Source organism: Toxotes jaculatrix, chromosome 21, assembly GCF_017976425.1.
Source record: "Toxotes jaculatrix isolate fToxJac2 chromosome 21, fToxJac2.pri, whole genome shotgun sequence".
NCBI classification, from domain to species: Eukaryota; Metazoa; Chordata; class Actinopteri; family Toxotidae; genus Toxotes; species Toxotes jaculatrix.
This window is the reverse complement of record NC_054414.1, coordinates 19,285,333-19,301,956: the sequence shown is the minus strand read 5'-3', so window position 1 is coordinate 19,301,956 and position 16,624 is coordinate 19,285,333. Positions and strand designations below refer to the sequence as shown.

Below are 16,624 nucleotides of genomic sequence, written 5' to 3'. Positions count from 1 at the left end.
CCCACCGGTCCTACGCCGAAAAGACCACGGGCGAAACAAGATTTTTTTAGCTGAAAACACACGTTCCTATTTTTTTTTTTTTTTTTTAATTGTTGTGGTAGGGGTGATATTATATAACAGTATGTAATGATGACTCATCTAATGTGAAATGATTATGGCAGAGATATCTGAGAAGAGAATTTGAACAGGAAGACAGACATAGATATTATCATAGTTACTCAGACTCAACAAAGTGAGACTGATGGAGGATAATTTGTGTTGGAAGTGCAAAATGGAAGTGGGCACTTTTCCTACATTGCATGTGAGAATGTAAGATAATTCTGGTGGAAGCCCTGAGTTACTGGTTTAGATCAGCTATCAGGTCTCAATCATGGTTTCATTTTTGTCTATTTTTAAGTCCATGGAATAAAAAGTAACAGAGCATTAACATTTGAAGAAAGGGTCATTTTAACGTCTATTAGATTTTTTTTTTCCACTTCAAAAATTGAAGATTAACAAAATATAGAAATATGGCCAGGGGAGCCCGGACTCTTACATGCAACTGTGTCATGCTCACATGGTACATATTGAAGAAGAAGAATAAGAAGAAGGTTTATTATCTCAAAGTCAGAATGTCCCTTTTCCTAGTAATATATCTTATATGTATCAAACTAGCTGCAATAATCTTGGTTCACATCACTAAACCTTATTTTTGATGAAATACTGTATGAAAGCACAAATGATGAAACCCAAAATGTCACTTTATCAATAGGTGTATATGTAGACTGTACATGTATGTGTGTGTATGTTTGAATAGACACTAACAGGGTACATTTATTTTAACTTCAAGCCCAAAATAAACATCAGTCAGTGGCTCACTGTAAGACTGCTGACTCATACTCTGAGGAAATGTTTGATAAATAAATAAACCACTGTTTCTATTTTCCTCTTTTTATGCTTTATTTTTTTCCTCATCCTGTAGAGAGGACAAAGCTCCATTACACATCTCTTCAGATCTGGGTGTATACTAAAACATCCATCCCACTCATCCCTCTGCCATCCTTTGCTACTACAGTGCAATCATTGGAAACATCATCAGAAAAGTCCACAGGCTCTTCCATCACAAGCTTAGATCATCAGGGCAAAGTTATCAACTTCTTTGTTATTATCTTCTTGATTTGAAAGAAATTTGGGAGATAAAATCATGATCACAGAAATTACATTACAAGCCGAGAAGCTAAATGCAACTCAAGGTGTGAATGTATTGGTCTTATGTTTACACTTAACTGTCTAAACATCAACACCATGAAGGAGCAGTGATGGTGAAGAGGACGATGGAGATGAAACGATGAGAAGGGGAAAAATGTAAAATGTTCTACTCTACAAGATACAACAAATGAGAGCTCAAATAATGAACTTATAAACACAAATATAAACACAGGGCACAACAGTGTTGTGTGAAAGTATGTGAAATAAACATGCAACAATCATAAAATACATATTTTCATGTACATTGATATTATACAAGGGAGATATACAAATAGAAGAGATATGAAACTAATGTTAACACAAGCAAACACAATACTGTTAAGATTGCTAAGATTGGTTCTCAGTGTGGGCAAATGAAGAACGACACACACTACTGTCCTTCCAAAATACAGGTTGAATTGTTGCACGTTGCAAGGAAGTGGGTTCTTTCTTATTTTTGTCATGCAAATAAGGTCAGAGGTCATGTATTTCAAGCCTTTTTCCCTGAAAGTACCTCACATGTATCTAACAGGAGCAGACTTTCACATGTTATGATGGTAGAAAAAATGGAGAAAGAAAATGGGTGACAGACATTTATGCATCCTTGAGAAGGTGGTCTGCAATTAAAGGTCAAAACAGAGGGAAAAGAAGGATATCTGATGATGGGTGTTTAACGTTATCCCACTGAAAGGTTACGCTCAGCAATGGCAAGCTGGTGTCCAGTCTCTACAGAATACAGGTTTTGTATTTTATATGTTCGGCGTGGATGGAGAAAACCTCTCAGATGACGAAAGAGGCACCGAAGCACATGAAGTGGGAACCCACCCTCTTCATGGGTTTGTCACTTGAACTCACTTTGAGGCTGGCTTGCTTGCGTAAGTTTCATGTTTTAGAAGAAGAGGAAACGAGAAAAAGAAGGAGAGCAAGAGAAGAGAAAAGGATGCTGGTAGTTAGAGGAACAGTGCAGATCTAGTCAAGTCACGAGAATCAAAACAACAGATGCTACACATGAGCAGATATTGTGTGAGCTGCAGCATCAGAAGAAGAATCTGGTGTAAGAGGACAGAAAGTTGTTTTTTTTTGTAGATTTTTTCTCTTTTTCCGTTTTTTGTGTTCGTTACAGTTCATTGTGGTAGTTTGTTTGGAATAGTTCCATTTAAAGCAAGAAGATGGAGCCTGAGGCAGATGGCTTGAAGTGCATGGATGTGGCCTGTAATCCCCAGAGGACTGCAGGGAGATGCACGAAGGCTCAGATGATGCCGTACTGGGCCAGCTCATGCAGCTCCAGGTGATTGAAGGCCTCCCAGGGGCAAATGACAGTGATGTCTGCAAAAGAAGAGTGAGGTTGTTCAGGTCCCTGCAGATCACAGAAACCAATATGAGATGCATTTTAAGATCTAAAGTGAACTCACCTGTGCCCAAGCCCTCCATTCCAGGGATATCATCACCAAAGCTGCAATGACAGCATGAATTATACACCATAACTTGCCATTATTTCTAATCTTCTAAAGACAAAATGTGCATTTTCACTGCATACCCCTGGATTCCCTTCTTTGGAGGCTTGCTCTTGAACTGACGAGTCTGCCTCTGCTTGAATTTGGGGGGTCCCTTGCGTGGAGTGGCAGGGCCTCCGCTAACACGGGTGGCTGACTTGATCTCAGCTTTGGGCGGCTCAAGATTCATTTTGAGCAGTTATGGTACCTGTGTGCAGGTTGTTGGTTTGGAGACACCTCTCTGAAGTGTAGCTATCGTGATGAAATCTTTTATTTGAGGATATGAGAAAAAAAAAATTCAGATAATTCATTAAAACCAATGTATCAGAGGAAAAGATGGATGTAAAGGACCATTTCCACCAATTTATTCTCTGATATTCTCATTTGTGTGCAGCAAGTTTAATGTAAAATGTTGTATTTAACCATTAGTTTCATTTTAATAGTTAGCATACAGCCTCTGTCACCTCTGTCTGACATTACAGGCCTTAATCCTCTCACTGATCTGACGAACACCAGCCAGGATTTACACTCATATTTCCAAGTAATTGACTGTCTGAAATGGACTACCTGGCAGCGTGTTCTGTAGGGATGACCCAATTTCCCATAATCCCTGGCTCAAGTTAATAAGCACTCCCCCTCTCTGTTTCAAGCTGGCCGTCCACATGTAATCTCGTTAGAGCAAGGACAACACGGGAGATATGCTGAGCATGCACTGAGGGTCTAAATGATCAATCCGCTCACCGTGTCCCACGGACAATGACAGTCCTGAACACGTCTTAACCATTAAGGTGGTTACACTGCTCTGATAACTGCATGAACGAGTATGATCACCGTCACAGCCTAAAAAGCTTTGTTCATGTAAAAGACACTGTACAGTGAGTGAACAGTGTCTTTATATCAAATGATAACTGTAAGTGTTGACGTGTGTAGTCTTCATCTATGTTTTAAGTGACTGTTAACTGACATCAAATGTCTGTCATATTCATCGCCTGTACTTATTCTTTGATCTTATAGTTCCTGATTTAAATCATAATTTTGCCCATTTCAGACAGTTTTCTTCTGGCAAAGTTCTTGTGGTTAGATAACATTTAATGCAAGAACACTTTTTTTTGATTAAAAATTTAAAAGGGGTTTTGTAGAGAAACATGTTGTTAAGTAAAGGAAAAGAAGTATTGTTTTAATGTCAGCACCAAAACTCTGTATCAAAAAATTCAAACAATACCCAGCTCTGTTCTCTAAGCAAAGCAAACAACTGACATCCAGTGAGAACAGCCTCAGAACAACTGACTGATAAATGTTCCACCGAGGAACAAAGGAGAACAAAATATCTGGTCAAGAAAAAAAACTGCACAAGACAGTTCTAATGTTTGTTTGTTTTTCTAAAACCTTTATCTAGTGTCAAACAAAGCACAATAAAATCAAATTATATTAATGCTGCAGTCTGATCTATGGTGGTGATTGTGTTCACACCATAAACATTTTACATCTCAAAACAGGTTCATTCCAGATCCATTACATTGTTGTTGTTAAGAAAACATCACTGACATGATCAACTAAAATTTAAAAGGAAACTGTGAAGAATAGTCTGAGGCCTTATTATCTTTTTTAAAGTATTTTTTTGTTTTGTCAGCATTTCCATTTTTTCATTCACATCATTTCAGAATTTTCTTCAGGTCAAGAGCTAATAATGATAATATTCATAATATCCACTGACTTCCACTTTGCTCCAGAACAGTCACAATGGTTCCTACCACTACAATAAATCCCAAATATCTCAATGATAGCATTGTTTGTCCTCATAGTGGAGTTGTGGTCGTCTACTCACCGGCTGCTTGGGTGAAGGACAGCCAGACGAGTGGGTGTGAACGCAGCACTGCTCTGTCTAGCAAATGAGTGGAGTTTTATGCTAGGCTTGCTGTGAGGGCCAGTTGGGGCTTAGGGCCCCTCTTATATGCTGAGCCCTGCACAAGATTATGAACGCACCGCCTCCCTGTTTTAATGTCAACAGTCCACATGTTTGAGGTTTTGGTTGAAGAGGGTGAGGGTGTATGAACGTCCAAACTTCCATTTTTCTGATGATATGATCTGATCTCTATGATATGATCTGCATCTTGGATTTGTACAGTCGTTTTAGAAGAATTTTAGATGGATGATGTCAGTTTTCAGATTTAGTGCTGGTTAAAGATTCTGGATGAAAATTAGTGATTTGAAAGTCACTTTTTGCAGTGTTGACATTACACAGTGTTTGTGATGAAAGGATGAAGGATGTAAAGTGTTTGTTTTGATGCTGTTTGCCTTGTTTTTATATTTCTAAAGCATGATATGGGCCTACTGTAGGTGCATGTCTGCAGAAAATTCAAGAAAACTCTAAGCTGTGCTAATGAGATTGCTGATTTGAAGCAACAGGATACATGAGATAATACATTTGTTGATATAGATTATGGATGCAGCAGGAAGCTTCCTGAAAGGCCTACTGGCCCACTCCCTCTTTGTTGCGCAATCGTCTCACCATCTGCTTCAGGCAAAACCCTTCAATCCTCCATCCTGCAAAAGTCTCTTAGATCATCTTCATGTAATTCCCTGCAGTGAGAGTGCTCTCCATTTACCAGAGAGTAGAATAATCCAACAGCAGCCTGCACACCTGTGACACAAAATTACAATCTGAGGCTAAACTAGAGGCCACATCCCACACATCAGAAATCAGTCACTAGCCTGCTAATCAGGACTTTACTGATTCAGGAGGATGTGCCCATAACAGCTTTTTCCCTTGAAGGCGTATTCCAACAATTTAGTATTGCACATCCATAAATTTGGGGGACTTCATTCAGAAATGAAACTGAGACGTAAAACATTATAGAAATAACCTTTGAATTCTTCTTGTTTGGGGAATTCAATATTTTTTCTTTAGCAGCTTCAACACATCAGTGCCCTTAAGTTGCTATGAAATGTTGACCTTGCTCGGTATAAATGCATGTTAACACTTGAACACTTGAATTCAAATGAAATAGATTTGTCCCAGTTTCTTTTTATTGATCATTTTTTAGGGTGTGGTTGCACGTGCAGTGGGAGGGGCCTTAAGGGCCAGCTGCTCCTGATGACCCCTAAGCTCTCAGCAGGAGGGCATGAGGGTATTTTAATTATCTACAAACGTCCCATTAACTGATTGTTAAGTTGTAAACACACACACTACAGACAAGAGATCAAAACAAAAGCTTCCATCTTTAGATCAATATCGGGTTGAATTGTTTATGTATTATGAACTAAATCAGCTGAACGTCACAGAGTAATAACGAAAACATGCTAAATTTCAATCACTCAGTCCCATGAAGATCTGAAACGTCTACAGTCGACTCATGTTGGGAGAATATTACACACTGGCATGACGCAAACTGACACATTGCATGGGTGGCATGGGCACTAATCTGTGTTGAGTTTTTTCCATCACGTCAGAGTCATCGGGTACAGTGTTCTGTATATGATCAGTGAAACACCTCATTTGTAATCCCCAGTAGAACCCTGATCAACGAAGAGCTGCATGCCGTGTGGCTGGCAGGCTGGAGCCCAGTGGCTCCTGTGTAATCAGGACTTATAGAGTATCACCATTACCAGACTACTGCTGACTCAGTCAGGGAGATCAGGGTCACTGTCACCTCAGAAACTGGTCCTGTGAGATGTACAGGCTGCAGGCTGTCTTCACTCGCTGACACTCAGCTGGCTGAAAGACGTCATACGAACATGTCAGGACTGAACATGTTCTGCTTTTCTGACATGATCCCCCAGCTTATTGTTATGTCTGCAAGAAGCCTCCTTCATGCATCATAATCTCATTTAGACTGAATTTAAACCGAATATTATAACCGAATATATAACAGTCTGTTGTTCCTGCTGAATAAAGCCACATCACGATGAAATGAACAGGTTAAGAGGATCAGTCACAAATATTTTCTCCTAATTAGAGCAGATGGGCAGGTTTATGTGTATCTGGCACTCCCTAGTGGCCTGTCCATGTGCTGATGACAAGGAAAACAGTTCTTAGAACAGTTCCACATTTATTTAACAAACAGGTCTTAAATACATTTCAAATACATAATTTAAATATACTCTTAAATATAATGACACAAATGACAAAAAAATATACTCTTAATAGTTGAGTTAAAACTTCAAACAAACTGATGAATCAAAAAACAATGACAATGAATTATATTAAAAAAGTAAAAATCAAATCTGGTGATTTTCTAATCCAAAGACACAAGCTGTTCATTTTCTTATCGTGACAACAGCAAAAATCACATTTAACGTACTGATCACGTACTTTCAGAAACCCAGTGACTCCATGCACCTTATGAACTAAAGCAAAGACTAATGTGAGAGCAGCTCAGGCATTCCTCGCATGTAACAGTGGTTTGATTACATTTTAAGCGACATTTAAGCTGAAATACTTCCATTTTCAAACAAACTGGGTCGGATTTCTCCATTTTTTTGACATTATTATTGTCAGTAATAATAAATACTGGGTGAATGCAGCCTTATTAAGCATTGGTGCTTTCTTTCCGTTTGTGCAGAAAAAAAAGATTTGTATCTGTAAACACAGCAGAATTTAACTGTTTTAGTCTAAAATAATAATTAAATAAAATAATTAATAAATCCATCGCTGAAACAGCTTGGATATTAAATACTTCTGCTGACACAAAATATTAACGTACACTCTTGGTGTAGTTTAGCCCCGTTTATTTCTAACCTGTGTGATCATCTGCTGATGTTTGCCGTAGCAACTGAAGCTATCATCATAAGATCCAAATTGTAATTAACCAGAACGAACCTTTGACGTTCCTGTTTGTTCATTATCAACAGATCAATTTTTATGTTCCTCAGGCAGAGCAGGTGGATTCCTAAAGTCAACAGCTTCCTTTCCTTTTTACCAGCCAGACGTGGTAGCATGCGTCAATTTTGTGAAATGTCCTGCAGACACGAACTGTGTGACCCAAAGGACATGGAAGTGAAACTATGGAGGTAAGATCACTAACTGGAGTGTGTTATAAAGTGCTTACACTCAGTCTGTCAACACTGTGGTTTAGGCCACTGGCAGTAAATACATCACTCATGTCTTCTTCAAGAGTCTGATTTCCATCTTTAGGTAGGTTTTAAGGTTCTCATCCAGGACGTTCTCCTCCACAGCAGCGAGCGCCCGGTCGCCCCCATCGTGCTGGTAGTACGCCAACAGCTGCTCTGCATGTTCAATCCACACACAGTTGTGACAACCACTCATGCAGCAGTGTGTGGGAGCAGGTGGTGGACCCTGGTCAGGAGACCAAGCAGACGTACTGCTGCTGGGTCCTGGCTCAGTGCGCTCAGGGGAGTCAGTCATTGTGGAAGAAGAAGGTGAATGCGGTCCAGTAGAGAGGCAGCGAATGGTCCCTATGTATGGACTTCTCCTCCACGACTCCATGTGCAGTAGGGAAAAGATGCACAGCTGAAAAACAGTAAAATATATAATATACAATTCATCACTGTCATACTCTGAAAACCTTTTGCTAAGTATTTTTGTTTTATTTATGGAATCTTTCAAACATGTAAATAAGTGAGACAGAGACATGAAGAAAGGCAGTTTAATGAAAGGGGCAGAACTGTTCTCAAAGCTGTGATATCACTTACTGAGTCTGTATTTATACTTTAAGAACACTCACCCAGGACCAATGAAAATGCCCCAAAACTGGAATCTGTCTGTGCATCCAGTTATTATCATCAGCAACATCTCTCATCTTGTGCCTATTACATACACCCCAGTACATTTAAAACTGCTGTTTAAGTTAAACAGAGATAATACCGTCATCAATCACCGTAATCAAGTATTGATTTAACAACTAACACTTGAGTTGATGTTTAACTTTGAATGTAATTATCACTGCAAAGGCCATAAAGGATATGTTCACTTTTTCAGTCAGTTTTAAATCAGCTCACATTAAAAGTATTATTGGTCATTGTAGTTGTTTCCCGTGTCCATCGTGGCTGTAAACATATGGGAAGTAACAAAGCTACAAGTGGCGTTTCTCTGTCTTACAAATTACGAAGTACAAAAAACAGAGCCTCCCGCAGTTAAAGTAAAAAAAGTTTTTTTGTAAGTTTTACAAAGAGAAGTGAGTAAATGAAAGGTTAGGTCAAAGTCAACCTGTGGGACTGGGAATAATCTACGCTAGCTTAATAGCTTCGGTACCGTTAGCTTACCTTCTGTAAAGATATCGACGACCTGACTGCATTTACACCCAAACACAGCATCGTCAGAGAAAATGCGAAGCCTTCTTATGTATCTGTATGATTCATTTTCTTTGTGCTATATATTGTTATTTCGTCCGGGAATTATATCCACGGATTCACCTGAGGCGCAAGCTAGTTGCGTCAGTTCATATATAGCTGAACTATGACCTCTGTGCGTAGTTGTAAACAAAAGAGTTGATTGGCTGGCAAAAACAATAAACGGCCAATAAAATAGCACTATTTATAAATTCAAACCAATAGAAAGCGTAGAACAGTTTTGGGCGGGCCATAAGAGACGGGTTGTACTTACGACCTGTGGCCAGCAGGGGTCAATGTTTCATCTGCATTTCCTAAGCAGAGACGCAACAGAATTTTTTCTGCAGAAAATCTCACACAAATATCACAGCAAGCTCTAAAATATGGCGAGGACAACATTCACAGTGAAGCATAACTGTGTGTTTATGAATATTCTCTGACACTGTAGTACAAATTATTCATCCTTTAATAAAGAGCCCAGTGTTCATAGTGAGTTTCTGTTAGGAGTCAGAGGAAATCACTGTTGCCTAAGCTCGTGTTTATTGCGTATTGTTGCCATGCACCACTTAACAGACCCAGCTAATTGCACTGAACTCGACTGTTTGCAGCTGAGAGACTTCATGTGCCCTGTCATCAGTTGCTGAGACTGAACAGCACGATTTCTCTTCAGCGGCACAGGTCGACACTTTAACATTTAATTTAAAACCTTGATTTGTCTGACTATAACAAAGAGCCTATGATACACTGTGTCCGTTCTCCTCGCAATCATCTTTCCTTTCTCTGAATTACTGAGTGTTCTTTGAAAAATGATCACCCCGGTGTAGAAACAAATCCCTTAATACCAGCACACTTTTGCTTTTTCACTTGGAAAGACTTGATACAAAATGCAGCCATTCATGTTGCAAACTTGTGTGTTTCCCATACACCTGCACTGAAGCCAGAGTTATATTTAGGTGTAAGCAGAAACTTTTATTATTGGGTCAAAATGTTTTCTCCTCGAGATATTTTCACTGACCTAGATTTTGATGAATTATATCTCACTGCACTGAAAGAGCATTACAACCACAGTAAAGCAGATTAAGTCAGTCAGTGAAACAGCTACATTTTGCTCAAGAGTGAATGCAAAGCCCCATGATGTAGTTTTCTTTGTGTGACTGTGGTTCCAGTTTCTTAACTAGGTGACCCATGCACTGATCCATGAGGATCCATGTCTGTGTGTCTTTAGTATATGGAAGAGAAGGAGCGTGAGTCTGAGGTCCCCACAGACCTCTATGTTTGCAAGCCACAGCCATGGTAACGTGGTGTGGAAACCCAGCAGCTGCTGAGCTTGGCATGAGATACCAGGTGTGTGGTGGGGCATGTTATCTCACCAGAGGCCCCACCCGTAATGTGACTTTATCCCAAGGAGAGGCTCTCCCTCAGTCAGCCATGCTTCATAGAAACTCAGACCTCAGTTCAAACACATAAAGCCAACCATGTTTTAAAGGCTGCTGATGTTATTCTGAAAGAACAGATGGACAGCAAATCATCTAACAGAGTAACAAAGAGACGAATAGAATGTGTCTGTGTACACAGATGGTAGGATAAACATACACATGTAGCCTCAGTGATTCGGTCTTAGTCTCATGATAATAGTTTTATTATTCTCATATTAAAGTCCACTCCACAGAGGTTATTGTTATTATGAGGTGTGTCTGACCATTCCAATCTCACCATAAAAGCAAAAACACAGAATAGATTTTACTCTATTCATGGAGTGACATGGATATGATAGATAGACAGAAACCAAGACAATGAGCTAAAAGACAATAAAATGTAGAGCTAGGGCAGGTGCAGAGTTGGGTGAAAACTCTTGGTGGGTACGTCAGTAGAAATGACACCTTTCACATACACATGGTTACTTTATCAATTGTGAATTAAATGTTATTAAATGTTGATTATTGAAGCTTTAATCGGGCACTGTTTGGTATCAGGTTGTACAGGTCAGCTCAGAGAGTCTCCTAAGTATGTCAGGTATGTGCACACTGAGGAGGCGGTGGGGTCTGTTTTGTTGTTGCCCGCCCCCCACCTCCAACCCCACTCCCCAGCCCTGCTGCTGGATCAAGTTTCTCTCAACACCTTTCCCTTTGGAAATGCTGGAGCCCTTCTTCACCTCCGGCAGGCATTTCCTGAGGGGCCCTTTGCTTGCAGACTGGGAGAAAGACAGATTAAATTCAGTGAATGAAAAATGCTTAAAGAAAAGAAGCTCCAGGGAGGGAGACTATTTTTGATTGAGTTTGAAACATTTCACATGACCCACTGGTTCCCAAGGTGCGGTATGAGGACTCCCTTGGGTCCTGAATGGCTTGTAAAGATGGGTTCAGTGTATCAGCATTATTTAACTCCATGGATGTTAGCACAGAAGTAATGTAACATGTATAAGGACGGCAATGTTGATAACAAACATACCGTGTACAGATAGAGTCATAATTAAAGGTGCATTCTCTTATTTCAGTGCTCCACAGCTTTGCTCTGGCTGCAGGCTTTCTGCTGGAGCTGAGGGATTAGCTTCATCACTGATAATCCTACTGAAAACCCGAGTCACAAAAGGCCTGGCGGTATTTCTAACAACTTGTTGCACATTCTACAACCCTGTGCTGTCCCACTATATGGGAACGTTTTTCCAGGAATGCAACTCAAACAAAGATGAGGGGAAAAAAAAGGAATTTAAAAAATGCATTGAAGCAAAAATAACAGTGATATGTGCTAACAGTCAAATCTGTAGTTTATGACCTCAAATCAGGGGCAAAAGATGTGCTCACTCTTCTGGGCGGTTTAGAAGAGGGTTGTGCAGAGTTCAGGTTATCTGGGCTCATACTTCTGATACAGTAGCCTTTTCTGAATGAAGTCATATTTTCTAACTGCAGCTGTGTCAACAGTCTGGACAGGTTTCCTCAAATCCCTCAAAACACAGAAAAGTGGCAACAAGGCCTTACTGTTTCACTGCACCCATTTATGTGCTGAAATGCACCAACAGTAGTGTCTCTGATAAAGAAGCATCTTTCCTCATTTGTGGATCTGCGAGGATGAGCTCAGAATGTGACAGCCTGCGTTTAAAAAAGGTAGCAGGGAGGTGTTTTGGTGCTCAGGTGTCCTTCCTCAAGGTCTTCTTGTCTGACTCACAGCGCCAGCTTTGTCCTGAGCGCACAAAGACCACACTGTTCATTTACCCAGAGTACACGGCAGCTGTGCCACTGCCCTGAAATGACAAGTCAATGGCACACCTCAAAGTGGCAACTTGTCAGAATTTGCAGAAATAAGTTTGTGAATGAGTTAGGAGCCTGAAACAGGAGACTGGATGGAGTCAACTCACCCAAGTCAAATTAAAATGAAAATTATTATTATTATTATTACAGTGTAGAATGTTCTCACAGGCATAGAGGCTCATAATTCTAATGAGTTTCATAATAAAACAAGTGCTTCTCCCTCAGAGGATGTGCCACTAACAAGGCAAACAAGGGAGTCATCAGAGGAAGAGTCTAATTAAGCACAAACGAGATGGGAACTGTTCCAAGTAAAACTGCAAGAGCTACTAAGAATTCATCCAGCAGTTCAGTGGTTTTCAACCCTGTAACGAAGGTTTTGTCACTGCCATCCCCTAAAACAAGTCTCTGTTCTGAGATGTGTAATGCTTTACTATTTTAACCATGACAGTTCAGGTCTGATACACCTGCCGCCGCACACCCCAGAGGGTGGGGCCAAAGGGCCTATAAGCTTCTTCAGATTCGTTCAAACCACTGCTCAAGCATCTGGTCTCTTCAGAAAGAGGCAGCCTCCTGCTAACACTGATATGATATTTAGGCTCAGCCCAACAGACGAATCACTGTTCAGTGAATCAACTCCATGTTTACCCTGAACACAGGTCAGGCTCCTGGTAAATCATTCTTTAGTTTGCTGGCGAGGTCACATGAAGGTCTGCGATGGTTGAGTAACTGTAAGTGAAGGGACTTGAATGCATTGTGTGTTTCTCTTGGGTAAGGAAATGGGCACTGACCAATCAGTGGCCCTGGATATTAACACTTCAGTCACTGAACACGTCCACCGCTCAAACCTTCAGCACAGCTCAGCGGCTCTGTGCAGCAGCAGCAGGATGTAAAGCTGTTAATGAACAGACTGTTTGCTTTCTAAAGTCATAATGTTGTTTTAACTTAAATCTGCATTATATTGCAAATGTGCATTACATGATAAGAGAGAGAACCAGAACAACTGGGGGCTGTCAGTGTGTACCTTGGCTCCCGATGTGAACTCACTGATGGCTGCAGTTTGCTGAGAGGTGGGGGCAAGGCCCGCTGGGTTTGCATGGGAAGGGGGGGCGGCTCACTCGGAGGGAGGTGGGTGTTATTTTGGAGAGACAGAGGTGCTTTCACTCAGGCTGTGAAGTGCCAAAGCTCCAGGCTCAGGTTTGGCTGCCAACTATGCTGGGCTGAGTTTATCAGTGCTACCAGTGCTTTACTGGAGCAAACAACAGGAAAAGCAAAATGCAGAAGAGGAAAATAACAGTACATGTACTGCAGTGTTTTCAATCAATCAATCAATCAATCAGTCAATCAGGCTTTATTTCTCTATCACTTTTCATACAAACATAGTGTAACACAAGGGTCTTTATCAAGTAGAAGAAAAAAAAACCTCACTGCTTTCAAAGTTCTCACTGAACTGTTTTCAGAGAAAAAGCTCTGAAAAGCTTCCGTCCACTTCCTGCTCAGCAACACACAGCAGACACACTCAGTCAGAGAGCAGCTGGTGAACATAACTCAGCATTTAGCAGCTAACGAGCCAGATATTTTCCTCAGGAGGAGGTGGAGACCAAACCAGAACTAAAAGGAGAGTGAATGTTGGACTAAACATTCATCAAATGACCAGAAACACTATTCCAAACAAATACCGGTTTTGCCCTGTGTCTACCAGATGTATACAAAAGCAACTTTTTATTGACATATATGCAAAAACAAGTATAACAACCCCCCCATCAACTGACCCCCTCCCCCCTGTGACTATGTCTTCCAGTACTGGCAAACTTTACGCACATTAAAATAATAATAATCTAACTTTGTGATGCACCGTCTGGAAAGTGTGTTTTGTCTCAATCAGTGTGCGCAGGTGACAGAACCTGAGTGTCATGTGTGGATATTAAACGCTGCACTGCAGCTTCTTCCAGACAGTTCAGTGCAGTTTATTTCCGAGCTCGATCGAACACTCTGTTTGTGTTTGTGTGTTACTAGCTGATTGGACAAACAGCTCGGCGTCTCAGATACCTGCGCTATCAGCAGGATGCGGGTCCCGGCTTCTAGCACCAATTAGCTCACAGTGAGATTCTCCTCACACTCCTGACGCTGCTGTTCCAGGAAGTTGTGATACCTTTCGTATTTCCCTAGACACACACCTTCATCCTCCAACAAACTCAAACAACACACTGAGGCTTGTTGGCTTATAAGGGCATAAAGCTGTCACAGGTTTCAGGCTGGTTTTCAGCATTTATGTCAAAAATAAAAACTATATATTAAAAACTATAATTACTATGCACTAAAATGAAGAAGTCAGCGAACAATTTCAGCAAATGGCTGTTTATTTTCATAGTTTTGGCTCTGTATATTACTCTATGAGTCTGTCATATTTTCCTACATAAACTTTGGGGTAAAAGTCTGAAAATTATTTCTGTTTTTGTTGTTCAGCAGCAGGTCGTGTTTTAAAAGGTATTCTCATGTTTTCTTCTTCATGAGTTTTCTGTCTTCCTGGAAAGATAAAATGAAACTAGCATTTCAGTGCTCAGCGGCTGCCTTTCCATATGTTCACAGCAAAGCGGAGCAGCAGTCTGAGGAAATATTGTTTCTGTGCGTCAGAGCTGAACCAGGCTGTTGGTGAACATGTTAGCATTTTCTCTCCTTTGACAAACGATTTTACTTTTCACTATCTTTTGTAGTTGGTGTTTATCTTGTTCCATCATCTTCCCTAATAATTTCAGAGTAATATAACCAAGCATATTCACCTGTTGGTCACACTTCATTCAGTTATTCCTCCCTTGTTTGTCTGACTTTACCATTTTCACTATCTTATTTCAGACTCTGCCACTCCCAGCTGCCCTGCATTAACCCCAGCCCCTCCTGCTCAGCCAGTCAACTGCTCACCTGTTCCCCATCACCTCATTAGCTCCATAGTATATATGCTGGTCCACTTCCACTTACAAACGGGAAACTTCTGGAATCTTGGGAAAGTACTGGCCCTGAGCAGGGATTTTTCTTTGTGGGTGGGGGGTAAAACAATCTCCTATTTACCTGCTGTCTATAACTTAATTTATATCCCGGTTCCTCCGGACGTAGGGGAGTTGAGTTCCTTTAAATCGTTCCTGTTCCCCGGGGATGTTTCCTGCGGTGGAAGTTCACCTTTGTAGTGTGGCAGAAAAACAAGATGATTGTCAAGACATAATCCACTATGAATAACACTGACCAGCACTGTCTGTGGAGCATTTCATCACAAGGAGCCAGTTGTGTAATAGTAATCTAAACACAGCCTGAAATAAAAAGCTCCATGTCCTCGTTTAACCCTGCAAATCTTACATAATATATTGGTCCTGTCACCGTTACCTTCGGTGTAATGAATTGAGGTCAGAGATTTTATGAGTCGACATGAACACAGAAGTATTGAATTATTTCCAACAGACATAAAAGGTGAAGAAGACAAAGCTTATTGTTGCACATTCCATTTATCTTCTCACATGTCTTATCTGGCCTGCAGCAGTAGTTTGGCAGAATTTGACTGCACCGTCTATCATGTGAAAGTGAGAATCAGTGACAAAGACCCATGTGATAGCAGGGCCTGCTGAGCCTAACGCAGGCCTGGGATGTAGCTTCGTATCACCTCCTCAGGAGACTTGGAGGTTATCAGGCCACAGCAGCTGGATCAGTGATGAATCACAGTCCAAGGTCTAAACAACAACAAATTCAGCATTTTACTGTATATGGTGAATGAAACTTCACAGAAGCTGTAAACTAACAAGTGATACCAGGTGTCACATGCAAAGACAAACACATGGTATGAGAAATCTTTGCTAATTTTCTAATTAAATTTAGAGTTAATTCGCTTAAGATTTTGTGTGCTTCACCACATTAATTTGAATTTTAATGAGGTTTGTTTTTATTTTTAATTTTGTTTTACTTCTGTTTTCATTCTTCATGACTAAAGTTCTGTGAGCTCATGTGTTCTTCTGTCAGGGAGATCATGACAGGACTCGTTATATAATGTTAAAAAAAAAAAAACCCTGCAGTTTACACACCAGATTTTACCTGCTCCCTGTTCTCAGAAGGCTCCTGTATGTTTAACACAGCCAGTGTGGATCTTTGAAAGGCTGTGAGTTATGGGACTGCATGGAGGAGCTGGCAGCTGACACTGTAACAGCTGAGCTGACACACAGATGGTGGATGCTGCTGTATTCTAGTAATAAATAAAGTTTCTCTTGAATAGAGACAGAGCACTGCATCTGTCGCCACCAGTGCTGGAATATTGAGAGGATGTTCATGATTTAAATATAGCACGCTGCAGTGTTTTCCTCTCCAGCAGAGATATCGAAGATGATTTGGCATTGT

At 40.6% G+C, this 16,624-nt stretch overlaps 2 protein-coding genes across 2 annotated transcripts; both read right to left on the bottom strand.

Moving 5' to 3' along the window:
* Positions 1-2,476: 2,476 nt before the first annotated feature.
* Positions 2,477-2,910, bottom strand: pde6gb (phosphodiesterase 6G, cGMP-specific, rod, gamma, paralog b). Its single transcript, XM_041029586.1, has 3 exons — positions 2,765-2,910; positions 2,640-2,680; positions 2,477-2,553 (listed from the first exon to the last, which is right to left on the bottom strand). The coding sequence occupies exons 1-3, from the start codon at positions 2,908-2,910 to the stop codon at positions 2,477-2,479; spliced, it is 264 nt and encodes an 87-aa protein (XP_040885520.1).
* A 3,850-nt stretch (positions 2,911-6,760) lies between these two features.
* oxld1 (oxidoreductase-like domain containing 1) lies at positions 6,761-9,128 on the bottom strand. The gene is made up of 2 exons (XM_041029584.1): positions 8,943-9,128; positions 6,761-8,190 (listed from the first exon to the last, which is right to left on the bottom strand). The coding sequence occupies exons 1-2, from the start codon at positions 8,991-8,993 to the stop codon at positions 7,819-7,821; spliced, it is 423 nt and encodes a 140-aa protein (XP_040885518.1). The 5' UTR covers positions 8,994-9,128; the 3' UTR covers positions 6,761-7,818.
* Positions 9,129-16,624: the final 7,496 nt, after the last annotated feature.

What these genes read in the sequence shown, in the direction of transcription:
- pde6gb (XM_041029586.1), bottom strand. Translation starts at nt 2,910, where the DNA reads ATGAATCTTGAGCCGCCCAAAGCTGAGATCAAGTCAGCCACCCGTGTT. An exon ending in CCAAAGAAGGGAATCCAGGG is followed by an intron (nt 2,681 to 2,764) that starts GTATGCAGTGAA and finishes CTGTCATTGCAG; the next exon opens with CTTTGGTGATGATATCCCTG. An exon ending in AATGGAGGGCTTGGGCACAG is followed by an intron (nt 2,554 to 2,639) that starts GTGAGTTCACTT and finishes CTTCTTTTGCAG; the next exon opens with ACATCACTGTCATTTGCCCC.
- oxld1 (XM_041029584.1), bottom strand. Translation starts at nt 8,993, where the DNA reads ATGCTGTGTTTGGGTGTAAATGCAGTCAGGTCGTCGATATCTTTACAG. An exon ending in CGTCGATATCTTTACAGAAG is followed by an intron (nt 8,191 to 8,942) that starts GTAAGCTAACGG and finishes ACTGTTTTTCAG; the next exon opens with CTGTGCATCTTTTCCCTACT.